Here is a 13,460-nt window from a genome sequence, read left to right on the forward strand (position 1 = left end):
GATCAAACGATTTCAGACATTATATCTAGAACATGACATTGGGACCTTTTAACACTCATTTTATATTACAGAATGCTGACATAGTTGTCTGGTAGTAAGATTAGTATTTAGACAAAGACACACTATTTTTAGTAACGGTTTATTGTGCATTTGGCAGTAGTTCCATGACTCTCAAATACATCATTTTGGAATTGTTTTCTCTCTCAATATAATGGCAATGTTATTAATGTGGGAATATTCTGGTACATTGAATCTTTGGTATCACATTGAATGGCGGGGCTGACTCGAAACCTCTCTCCTATTCCGGGGGGGGGGGGGGGGGGGCGCAGCGTCAGCCCTCACCTCCCCCCCCCCCCATCCCTCCCTACCCCCTTGTGGTGGAAGCTGCTGATGTCGTTGTGATGTTGTTGTGGGCTGGAAGTGTTCACGGGCAGGTTATGTAAATGTGATCCCATTGTGATGACATAGCTCTAACTGCCACTGCTGAATCTTTCTCAAACTGGATTTTGTAAAGCTAAAAATGTTAATAACTAGTAAAATATAACATTGATCAGAACGAAACTTGTTGAAAACACACCACAGGACAATTGTGAGTAAGGTGGTGCAAAACCTGTAGCGCTATCGTGCATAGCTTTGCCGTAATTTCAGGATCTAACTCTCTCACAGACATCCAAACAAACAAGATGAGAGTTTTAGTAATATACTAGACCAAGTGCAGACCCGTTGAGTCTGCTCCCCCAACGCACCTGTTCGCTATGGGAGGCATGGTCCTCCAACTCAAGCCGTTCCCGAAAGTAAGATTCCAGCACTCCCCTGCCTCCCTCAGCAGTGGGCTTTTAAAAAAAAATCCAATTGCACTTGCCCTGCGTGTGGCAAGAGCAATTCGCCCTCCCCTCCCCCTCCTGTGAGGTGAAAAGTTCAGAGTGTTCCTGTGTTGCAACATTGTATCAAAGTGTGTTGGAAGCTGGCAGTAATGTTTTTAACAGTAAAAATCGTGTTAAAGTTGTCATTTTTACAGCTTTAATCGCGAATGACGTGAAATATAGGGCGAAATCTTCAGTGAAGCTGATCACTGCTAGTCGAGCCATTGTGACGTCATCAGTTGAAGCTGATCATTTTAAATTCAAAGTTTTTTGACTTTTTTAGACTTTTAATCAGTAATAAGTTGAGACTAAGCCGAGAAATAAAGCATAAAATGTTCATTGAAGGTGACCTCTGCCTAGAGGAGTAAAACGTCAATCAGAATATGTAAAAATGTAATCATTACCGCATAGTTTTTTTTGCGAAGATGTAAAGACAACCACATATACACACACATATGAATATGGGGAGAGCTCTGAAGTGAAATCATTGTGGCATTATGAAGTGTTGGCATTAAATGCTCAAGTCATGGTGAAATATGTTCAGCAAAATTTTACTGTCAGCCATCATTCTCTCTAAAATTACAATCCTTTTACAAGGTGATTTTATACAAAAATATTTCTTGGGCGTCTGTCAATTTCTTAAATGCAATGAGTGACCATGTCTCAGATTAGCTGTCCCTCTTGAATAAAAATGTACAGGCTTTAAGGCTTGTGTACATTTTTATTTATCCGTTGGAATCTTACCAATATTCTAGTGCTGCTTCATATCTTTAATTTGTGGGGGGGGGGGGGGTTCAGGAGAAAAAGTTCACACCTTTATGTCGATGTAAGCAATAGTATCAGTCACCCATATTTGTCAAAATTCAATCTGATTATGGTTGATATTGGCATCATGTAAGAAAACTATTTTAATAACATGCACTGTTAATTATATCTAGATTAATATCACACAATCTGATGGGTGAAAAACTGCAGTGGATGTTCGCTCCGCAGATATAGAGATTATTGACATGTTATAAAACCTTCTGTATCGGCAAATTTGCTTTGTGATAGCCAGGATATATCAGCTGTTTAAGAAAGAACTGCAAATGCTGGAAAAATCGAAGGTAGAGAAAAGTGCTGGAGAAACTCAACGGGTGAGGCAGCATCTATGGAGAGAAGGAATAGGTGACGTTTTGGTTCAAAACCCTTCTTCAGTCTGCTCCATAGATGCTGCCTCACCCGCTGAGTTTCTCCAGCATTTTTGTCTACCTAGGATATATCAGCTGTGCGGCTCTGAGCTCATATGTCATCAAAGAAAATGGTAGAAATCGAGCTATTGTCTTCTTCCATAATAAGTGGTGTGTTTGATTCTAGGAACATACAAGACCGAGCACTATTGAAGGTTTACCACAAGGATCCTGCTCATATTTCTTTTAACCATTCTTCAAGGGCTTTAAATGGAGATCCAAGAGTAAGTACAATTATACACATGAGACTGTATGTATGTGTGTGCCCGTTTGAAATACTTGTTATCCTAATTTCTCAATTATGTATAACTGATCAAATGATGTTTGTGTGAACTTTCGCTGGCTATGGACTTTTACAAGAATGAATTGAGGTGTAGACGACGGCTGATGGAATAATGTGAAAATGTATCTGGGATTACCGCGTAAGTCTACCCCTGCAGCACATGGTTCCACTTTTGTGATATTCATAGCAGGTCTTTTTTGTGGGTGACCCACTGCATTTTGTAACTTTTTAAAACTGGGAAGCCATTTCACAGAGGCAGTCTTTTTCTTTACCATTATTTTTGCCTTTTAAAGTGAATGTTTTCATGGGATGCCATTTTCTTTTGGATTCAGTTTAGAATTGATTTCTAATTCTATCATTTAAAAAAAAACAGCATAAACTTGCTATCCTTATCAACATGGGAAGCAAAGAAAGGTGGAGAGTGTTCTGTTCTGGCTAGAACGATTGTAATAATAGTCACCAATGTGCAATTATAACCTCTAGCAGAATCTTTACTGAATTTATCTGTTAAGTTGGTAAAATGATGCATTTGCAATAATTTTTTTTGGATGCAATATTATATTAGATTCAGAACAGGATGATAACTAATAGTGTGGATTATTTAGTCACACTGAACTGTACTAGTTAGTTGTAAGTAATTCCACTATTTTGTTAAAATGCATGGCTATCAAGTTCCTTATTAAACAAAAAGCCTATTGAAACTCAGTTGAGGATGAGACATTACATTGTTGGCGGTGATGGTGCTGCATTGAAGGTTCCTTTAATACACCGAGTGGCATTCCACACAGGTTTTCTTTCCATTAAAATCCAAAGTGATTACATCAATATGTACAGAGTTCACAAATGCCCTTGTGTTCTCAGATATTACATGCACTGGTACTCCTTGCCAGAGAGAAACATGTGGAGCAGTGAGAGCTTGTTGGCTGTGTTTTTAAACGAGTTCAGCAATAGATTTTAGGTGTGGTCTTGCAGCTATTTTCAGGCTGTAATCATATCATTCCTCCCTCCACTGTATCTGTTTGCATTTACGATAAGCAGCAGAGGAGTGTTCCCATCGTCTGATTTCAGAGGTGAGTTTTCTGCACACTCTCCTCAGCCTAGATCAATGTTTTCCGCAAAGGAACATTCCAGAATGTATTTTTGGAAGCTACTCGTTCGCAGCCTGGTTTGAGAGAACAAATGCTTTGAAAAAGAACATCTGCAGTCCATTTAAAATGAAGATTTAGTGAGACGTCGGTTGGTGAAGGTACGTGTGGTTATAAACTTCAACATCGTTACCGGTAAGAAGGGGGTTGATATGCGTTGTGTTCAAGGAGTGCGGAGGTTAAATCGGTGTTTAAATTGAACTCTGTGTTCAGCCGGACACAATGATAGAGCAGATTGTCTCTGAACCTGCACGAGAAACTACTGTGACCTGAGAATACATTAAAGTCATCGTGAAGGTCTGTGATCTGTGCTGACTTAACGCTTTCTAAATCAACTCTCCGACTATCAAAGTTGTAGCCTGGTGTTGCTGAGAGGTGTGCAGTTTTCTAGTGAGTTGAGGTAAAACTAACAAACTGATTACCAGTTTCAGACATAAAAGGTTGTTTTACTGTAGACTTGTAGCTGTATAAGAAAAGTGATCAAAATTGTGGGTGCAGCAGCAGTAGCATCAGAACAAGCGGCATAAAGATTCATGGAATTAAATAATGATGTGCTGAATTGACAAGTGGAACTTTCATTCATAAAGCACTGAATGAGAAAGTGAAAGTATTCTCTGCCATTGAAATGGCAGGGAATGCCAAATGAAGTTTACATAATAACATAGCCTTACTTAAAGGCTCTCTTATGGCCTTTAAGGAAGGCTATGTTAGTATATAAACTTTTTGTGGTGTTGGCAGAAACTCGACATTAATAGACCTGAGTGGTAAGACGATGAGAGATTTAAATTCTGTCCCTCTGCACCCCACACGCTCTTCACCCAACCCCCCCCCCCCCCCCCCCCCCCCTTCCCTGGAAAACTCTTTCAATGTTCTGCTGTCACAAATACTTTTACTCTTTGGTAAAGAAACATCTATCTTAGCCAGATGCTTCTCTGATTTGACCATCATTTGTGTCTGAATCTTGGCATTGATTTCTCTGACCTGGTCATCATGAAGGTCCGAGCCTTGGTATTGAAAAACTAGCCAGTTGTTCAACCTCTGGAGATCACCGACAAATCCAGTCCTGCCCTTGTCCGACAACCACTGTTTATCAGCCGGGTTATAGTGTGGTCTGTTTCTTCCCTTCACAATGCAAAATGTGTTCCTGTTCATTCATATTCAATGATGTCCATCACACAGTAAAGAAGCTCAAGATGGTTCTGATAAAAATGATCAAATAAACTGTAAGGCTGTGCTAAACCCAAGTGGCTCACCGAGCTGCCACTGGCTCAGCTAACGCCTCCCTCGTCGCTGTCAGTCTTCTGTGCACTTTGCTGAATCATTGTGGGAGGTCATAAAATGTGTTCTGTCTGGCCAAGGCTATTTTAAAACAAATACAAGCTTGGCCATCATCTGGTAGGCATCGCTCCCGCCTACCAATCCTTATTTTATATCTCCACGTGCAGTTTTGCTTCAGCACATTTTACAGCAGTTTGCTTTGGCCAGTTATTAGGAGATGAGTTGGATTCTAATTTGGTTCTTACTTTCCTCTCCTTCCACCCTACGCCGAACCAAAACCCTCCTAAAACAACACAAAACGTGCAGTCAGAAGAAGGGTTTCGGCCCGAAACGTTGCCTAGCTCCTTCGCTCCATAGATGCTGTTGCACCCGCTGAGTTTCTCCAGCATTTTTGTGTACCTACAAAACGTAACAATATGTTTCATTAAATTCACTGAAAATAAATGAGAGAGGTGAGTGTGACCAGTGCATGTACTCCCTCAGCAACCCTCCCCTCCCCCCCCCCTTCGTCTCCCCCCCCCCCCCCCCACCCCTCCCTCCCCACCCTGTCTTCCCCCCCCCCCTCCCCAGCCCCCCTCCCCATCCCCTAACCAAAGAATGGATCCTTCACCTTTCATGGTATGAAATATGTTGTTGTCACATTGTATCTTGGTTTAGTTTGGTTTATTGTCACCTGCACAGAGGTACAGTGAAAGGCTTTTGTTGTATGCTAACCAGTCAGCCGAAAAACAGTACATGGTTACAATCGAGCCAATTCACAGTGTACAGATACACGATAAAGGGAATAATGTGAATAACGTTTTGTGCAAGATAAAGCCAGAAAAGTCTGATCAAAGATAGCCGAGGGCTCTCATCAAATCTCCAAATCCCAGCTGTTTTTAGTGCTGGGCCTTTCATTGCACAGGCACTCTGCAAGTTAAGCAAATAATCTTTGTAAGGACAAGTGACGGTAGTTGCAGAGCAACAATACTAAAGCCATAATCATCATATTTTGGACTGAAATTATTCTGTGCGAGACAGCACTTCATTTGTTCCAGCGACTGTTTGTTGTCTTGTAAATCTTTATTTTTTTTAAATATACATTTTTATTAGAAGCAAGTACATATCATAATTAAAAAATTTCATGTATATCAGTAGTACATCAATAACATTATCAATTGTGTATTGATTCTGCTTCTAGTTTTTTTTAAATAGAAAGAGAGCAAGCGAGAAAGAGAAATAAAAACTAAAACAAAAGGCATGATAAGGAAGAATGGAATAATTTACTAATAATACATCATTGGAGTTAGGTTCGTAAATTATAAAGTATAACTTTTCATCTAATCCTGAGTTCAAGCTTCAGTTAGGTTCCCGTGCTGAACCAATCTACCCCTTTAAATAATCAAGTCTTGTAAATCTTTAAACCAAGTGTTGACTAATACAGTTTTTGTAATCAAACCATGTTTTCCTTAAACACATGGGCACAAGGAGAACATCTGAACAAACACATGCTAGGAAGGCACGGCCTGGACCACAGTAAAGAGTAGTGTGAGACTGATTTATCCTGACTGTCCTGGTATTAACGTCTTTAAAGGACTGTTTCCATAAACGTGCTTGGCAATCTTTTTTTATTATTTGCTGGTGAGCACATGATATAAATGGAGTCAAGCAATTGGCACTCTGCATGTGTATCAAATTATCACGATAAAAATAGTGTACATGTTTGTGGCTCATGCTAATTTTCTCTCTTTCCCCCACATTCTTCCTCACTCCCTTCCACCTACTCCCACCCCCAGGCCTGGATACTTTTTTTCCCCCTCAAAGGAATTGTTCTTTTATTAGCTATTTTCAATGCTGAGGTAACGACAAAAATGTTGACCCTGAAATGGTCCTCAAACTGTTGATCATTGCATAATCCCCCTGATTTCCTACCCAACTTTAGGTAAAACATATTTGTAACTTAAATGTGGAAGGAAGGATCGAAGGGAGAGTAATTAATGTGAAAATCAGTGCATGAAATGTTTTTTGCAGTTTCACAAATGCCGCAATAAGTGCTTGGAATCCTGCCTCTTGCAATCACTCTGGTATTCAGGTTTATATGTTAACCTTCAACTGTTTCAGTATACTTCAGTGGGCTTTTGATGTTACAGAACCACCTCTGGAAACAGTTTAGTGGCTTGAACTGGTACCTGTATATTTGATTCTAAATTAACTATAAGCTTGGCACAACAGGATACCATAAGTTCCTCACAAACATGATCTATAGCCACGTCAGGGGAAAACTCCACATAGTTTGTGGAATTAAACAAAGTGTAATGATACAGTTTTCCTCAGGGCCACATACCTGTGGCCTTAGATTATACTGTATTACGGCTGTGGAATTTTGTCTGAGCCTCTTTACTATGTCTGCAATGGCCTTTTCAGTCAGACTTTAATTACTTTTGCTACAGGAGTATGGTCTTGCTTGATGTTAATGTAACTCAATAAAAATGTTGGCCAAGGAAACATCTGAGGATAGCATTGAATATTACCTTGTGTAATTGCACAGAATGTGATACTACCCCAAATGCATTTTCAATTACAGTAGAGAGGCAGCGCTCACTTAAACTTTGCAATAAATTTTGTATATGCAGATAGCAAATAAGAAGCTGAGTCATGGGGGAAAAAGCCAAAGTATTAGACCAACTTGTTTGTTCTTGCAAAAGAACTGTGACCGCATGGGTTTCCTTCGGGTCCTCTGGTTTCCTCCCACATCCCAAAGACGTGCAGTTTTGCAGTTTTGTAGGCCTCGGTAAATTGGCCCCCTAGTGTGCGAGTAGATGAGATAGTGGGATAGCACAGAATGGGTGATTGATGGTCGGCATGGGCTCAGTGTGCCAAAGGGCCTGTTTCCATGTGTAGGAAGGAACTGCAGATGCTGGTTTAAAACCGAAGATAGACACAAAATGCTGGAGTGGGACAGGCAGCATCTCTGGAGAGAAGGAATAGATGACGTTTCGGGTCGAGACCATTCTCAAAACTAAAACTATACACTAGTATGGGCTCAACAAATCAAATAGCACAGATTCAGATAGATGTATTGTAATTATGGGCCAGCATGCAATAATACTGGTTGTTTGCATCAAGCTGACAGTGTAAACAGTATACACGCAGTAATGATAAGTACAATAATGGGTGCAAGACAGCAGAATGGCACAAGATTGCTGTGCAATCTGAAGTCATGCAACACATTGCACAGTAGATGGATAAACACTCAACAGGAAGCTTGACACTGGGAATCTGATCATTGGTCAAAGTCTTTCTCTGTACTGCCATACAGAATCTTTGCCTTGAGAAAATAACAGCATGTGAAAATGGGAAAATAACTGACCTGCAGAACATCATTCTCACTTACTAAGGTAATCACAATGCAACCATTCACATTCAAAGCAAGAGACTGGTTTGTGAGGAACTCATTGCAATACTTTAACCCAGAAAATATTTGCTATTGAATGGGCTTTTATAACAACATACCAATTATATGATCTAATTTAAATTAATTTGGTGATCTGGACTTGCACAAAAGGGCATGCATAGGAAAGAATTTGCATTTATATGGGTACTTAAGTATGTCTCCAGGGAGGCCCAGCGCTCTTTGCAAGCAATTAATGATAATTGAGGTGCAGGCGCAGTGTGTATCAAGGTCAAACTAAACACTGGAATATATATTAATAGTTCGCAGTGTTGTTTTAAACTAATGAGTAAATAGATGGGCTGAGTGGAACAGAGTTGGATACCAAGCTCTGACCTGTAAGTTCTGATTTCAAATATGAACCCAAGTGGTGGGTCATGAATTGGGAATCCCATGTGGAATGATTCAGGCGGTTACAGTTCAACTGGCCCAGAGATACATCTGTACATTGTTCCCCACTAATTCAATGATACCCAACTTTTTTGTGGAGAATACCAGCTGGATAATCAACATAATTTCTGAGGGTCACTCACACAAATGAAGTTGCCTTGTTGATGATGTTCTGGCTACCATTCATCATGTGACCAGTAGCAGAGTGTCAATATCCTGCAGTTCCCCAGTAGTTACCCCACCATTCACTTCAACAGGGAAGAACAGCTACAAGGGAGACAGGTAAGTTTTGGGTAACTGACCAAAGAAAGAGGGCTTGCTGTCTGCAGCAAGAATGATCTGTGGTGCACTGTATCTCTTTGATTCGAGCTGGACATGCAGCAGGCAGTGAACAAAGCGAATGGTATGTTAGCATTCAAAGCAAAAGGATTTGAGTATAGGAGCAGGGAGGTTCTACTGCAGTTGTACAGGGTCTTGGTGAGACCACACCTGGAGTATTGCGTACAGTTTTGGTCTCCAAATGTGAGGAAATACATTCTTGCCATAGAGGGAGTACATAGAAGGTTCACCAGACTGATTCCTGGGATGTCAGGACTTTCATATGAAGAAAGACTGGATAGACTCGGTTTGTACTCGCTAGAATTTAGAAGATTGAGGGGGGATCTTATAGAAACTTACAAAATTCTTAAGGGGTTGGACAGGCTTGATGCAGGAAGATTGTTCCTGATGTCGGTGAAGTCCAGAACAAGGGGTCACTGTTCAAGGATAAGGGGGAAATCTTTTAGGATCGAGATGAGAAAAACATTTTTCACACAGAGAGTGGTGAATCTCTGGAATTCACTGCCACAGAAGGTAGTTGAGGCAAGTTCATTGGCTATATTTAAGAGGGAGTTAGATGTGGCCCTTGTGGCTAAAGGGATCAGGGGGTATGGAGAGAAGGCAGGGATGGGATACTGAGTTGGATGATCAGCCATGATCATATTGAATGGCGGTGCAGGCTCGAAGGGCCGAATGGCCTACTCCTGCACCTATTTTCTATGTTTCTATGTTTTCTATGGACCTTATTGCTGCTGCAGGGGTGTGTGGGTAAGGGCTTGGTGAGCAGAGCCGAGCCCTTACCCACAGAACACAGAAACATCCCACGGCACATCACAGTTGGTGCACCATTCCTCTGTTCCCAAATTATCTTTCTAGCTATGCTGATAAGTGGGACTACCCATCTGTTAGCTTCAAAAACAAATTTAGGTATTTAGGTGCTGTACAGAGAGCATCTTGACAGTGAAGAAAAATAAAATTTGTCATTACAATACAGGGAGGGGAGGGAGTGTATTATTCAGACCGAAGAGCTTAATATTTAATTTCGCATCGTCCAACTGTATTTTTCCCTAAGTTCTTTGCCAATTTTAAATTGAATTTTCATGCTGAAGACGCTTCCTCATTCAATCCAAACTGTATTTAGTTTTGTTGATTATTGTCACGTGTACCGAGGTACTATGAAAAGCTTTTAGTTGTGTGCCATCCAGTCAGCGAAAAGACTATACATGATTAAAAATCAAGCCGTCCACAGTGTACAGATACAGGATAAAGGATATAACCTTTCGTGCAAGATAAAGCCCAGTAATGTCCGAATAAAGATGGTTCGAAGGCCTTCAATGAGGTAGATGGGAGGTCAGGATTGCTCTCTAGTTGGTGAGAGGATGGTTACGTTGCCTGATAACAGCTGGGATAACAGTCCCTGAATCTGGAAGTATGCGTTTTCAAACTTCTATACTTCCTGCCTGATGGGTGAGGGGAGAAGAAGGTGTGACCAGGGTCAGACTGGTTCTTGATTATGATAGTGGCCTTGCAGAGTGCGAAGTGCAGATGGAGTCAGTGGATGGGAGGTTGATTTGCGTGATGGTCTGGGCTACATCCACACTTCCCAGATGTCCCACAACGTAACTCACCGCATTGGGTTCTACTGATCCGCACTTAGAATCAATATTCACCACTCCTCCAAACTTGCCTCATCTGGACACAGGAGGTCTGCCTTACTTATACAAAGAGTACCTGAGCTCTCCAACAAGGCATGCCAATAGGAATTAGTGAGTCTGTAGCATCTCATGACATTTGTAAGAAGGAACTGCAGATGCTGATTTAAACTGAAGATAGACACAAAAAGCGGGAGTAACTCAGCGGGACAGGCAGCATCCCTGGAGAGAAGGAATGGGTGACATTTCGGGTCGAGACTGAAGAAGGGTCTCGACCCGAAACGTCACCTATTCGTTCTCTCCCGAGATGCTGCCAGTCCCACTGAGTTACTCCAACATTTTGTGTCTTACATCACATGACGTGCCTGGGACTAATTTGCACCCAGCAAGTTTTCAGGAAGCTGGGTCATGCCCTCAGGATCCACCTGAAGCTGGCATCAGTCCTGATCTCACTTTGATCATTGGACTTAAAATCCCATCGTCCACCTGTGAGGACTTGGAGTGTGTGGTTTGGATTAGTTTCATCTGTTCCACTTTGAAGGCTGATTTGAAAGGAAGTCTCCATGGTCTAAATCAAAGTTCAAACAGAATAAGCAGGAAAGTCATCAAACATGCACATGGGTGTATTCTGGGAGAGAGGGGAAGAAATCAACTGACATGGCTATATAGTGATATCCCATGACCGAAATGGAAGATTGCAAATGCACAAAGAATTACATTTGCCTCATTTGGTCCTCTTCCGAAAGATGAATAGCTTGATGCCATATAGGACAGTACATGAAATGTGACAGGAGTACACTGGTGCAGAGGAGTGCTCAGACTTGGAGCCTCATTTGCCGCCTTTACACTTCACGCATGAAAGTTAAAATATGAAGCTACCGACCCATATGGCAAAGTACAATACAGTCTGCCGCGTCAGACCTCTTTATAATGAATTATGGATAGCAGACGGATTGTCCCACAGTAATAAGACACCATTTTCTCTTTGAGAGCACAGGCTGCTTGTTACACTGAGGGAGGCCATTGAAATTGAAAAGCAATTGCCTTAATCGATACCGGAGCAATGATACTCCGCAATGTACTGCAATGTACTGCAATACTCTGCACTTGTGCAATGATATTTTTAGCTGTTAAAAAGAACAGTATTTTTTTTTAAAATAAATAAATGGTATCAGGACCTGGCATTGGGAGATAAAACAACAAAAACAGACTTGGTTGGTAGTCTTTCTGCGGAGTTTAATGTTATAATAGAGCGATTGTCCTTACTTTCTTTTTCTTTCTTTTCTAGGGTCTACTTTCTTACTTTACTTCCTTCTCTAACTTCTTTTCTAAGGGGCTTTCTTTTCCCAACACTCTCTTGCACTTCACAACTCTTGCGCACCTTCTTTACTTTCCTTACTTCTATCTTTTTCTTAAAGCTTTAAAAAAAAAAAAAAATGAAGCGGTACAAAAAATGTATTAAGATATATGTGTTGTGTGTTATTGTAATTTACCGTACTTCTAATAAAAATAAAATTAAAAAAAAAAAAAAAAAAAAAAGAACAGTATTGTATTGGAAAACAACGTTGGTTTACGCAGTGATTGCTAGGTGGTTGGAGCAAATCCCTTACTTGGTTCTAGCGGACAATCAGCAATAATGGACACCTCCCCACCACATGGTTCATTATAATGAGGGTTACCTGTCTTTATTCTGTTTGCAGAAATGAGCAAATAAAACTGCAGATGCTGCTCGACTGGCTGCATTTTTTCAGCATTTCAGGATAGAACAACTAAATGGGGTTTAATATGTGCAATAGATTTCAATGGAATAAGATGATACAATTTTGAAGGGAAGAAAATAGATGCTCCATGTTGTTTAAAAATATAAGGAATTTATTGTCGAGAGAAAAACAGGGAGCTTGCCGTTCAGTTGCACAAATTACTTCACTAGCAAGATCATAGTTATATAAAACCAAAATGGGAAAAGTCAAGTTGAGTTTATTGCCGTGTGCGCATGTCCTTTTCACAATGGCAGGCAGTGACTAGTGGGGTACCGCAAGGCTCAGTGCTGGGACCCCAGCTATTTACAATATATATTAATGATTTGGACGAGGGAATGGAATGCAACATCACCAAGTTTGCGGATGACACGAAGCTGGGGGGCAGTGTTAGCTGTGAGGAGGATGCTAGGAGGCTGCAAGGTGACTTGGATAGGCTGGGTGAGTGGGCAAATGCATGGCAGATGCAGTCTAATGTGGATAAATGTGAGGTTATCCACTTTGGTGACAAAAACAGGAAAGTAGACTATTATCTGAATGGTGGCTGATTAGGAAAAGGGGAGATGCAACGAGACCTGGGTGTCATGGTACACCAGCCATTGAAAGTAGGCATGCAGGTGCAGCAGGCAGTGAAGAAAGTGAATGGTGTGTTAGCATTCAATGCATAAGGATTTGAGTATAGGAGCAGGGAGGTTCTACTGCAGTTGTACAGGGTCTTGGTGAGACCACACCTGGAGTATTGCGTACAGTTTTGGTCTCCTAATCTGAGGAAAGACATTCTTGCCATAGAGGGAGTACAGAGAAGGTTCACCAGACTGATTCCTGGGATGTCAGGACTTTCATATGAAGAAAGACTGGATAGACTCGGCCTGTACTCGCTAGAGTTTAGAAGATTGAGGGAGGATCTTATAGAAACTTACAAAATTCTTAAGGGGTTGGACAGGCTAGATGCAGGAAGATTGTTCCCGATGTTGGGGAAGTCCAGATTAAGGGGTCACAGTTTAAGGATAAGGGGGAAGTCTTTTAGGACCGAGATGAGAAAATCATTTTTGGTGGTGAATCTCTGGAATTCTCTGCCACAGAAGGTAGTTGAGGCCAGTTCATTGGCTAGATTT

The 13,460-nt window shown here is 41.1% G+C and overlaps 1 protein-coding gene across 13 annotated transcripts in view; it reads left to right on the forward strand.

The window, feature by feature from the left end:
• kiaa1217 (KIAA1217 ortholog) overlaps positions 1 to 13,460 on the forward strand; it is a 604,059-nt gene that overhangs the window by 456,793 nt on the left and 133,806 nt on the right. For 11 of the 13 annotated variants that reach the window (XM_033015665.1, XM_033015692.1, XM_033015700.1 and 8 more), the window contains one exon: positions 2,220 to 2,316. In XM_033015665.1, coding sequence (XP_032871556.1) covers positions 2,220 to 2,316 — 97 coding nt within the window. Of the gene's footprint in view, positions 1 to 2,219; positions 2,317 to 3,229; positions 3,622 to 13,460 lie in introns of those variants that run through there. The other 2 variants (XM_033015737.1, XM_033015746.1) reach the window with 2 other exon arrangements.

This window comes from Amblyraja radiata, chromosome 2 (assembly GCF_010909765.2).
Source record: "Amblyraja radiata isolate CabotCenter1 chromosome 2, sAmbRad1.1.pri, whole genome shotgun sequence".
In the NCBI taxonomy this organism is placed as follows: domain Eukaryota; kingdom Metazoa; phylum Chordata; class Chondrichthyes; order Rajiformes; family Rajidae; genus Amblyraja; species Amblyraja radiata.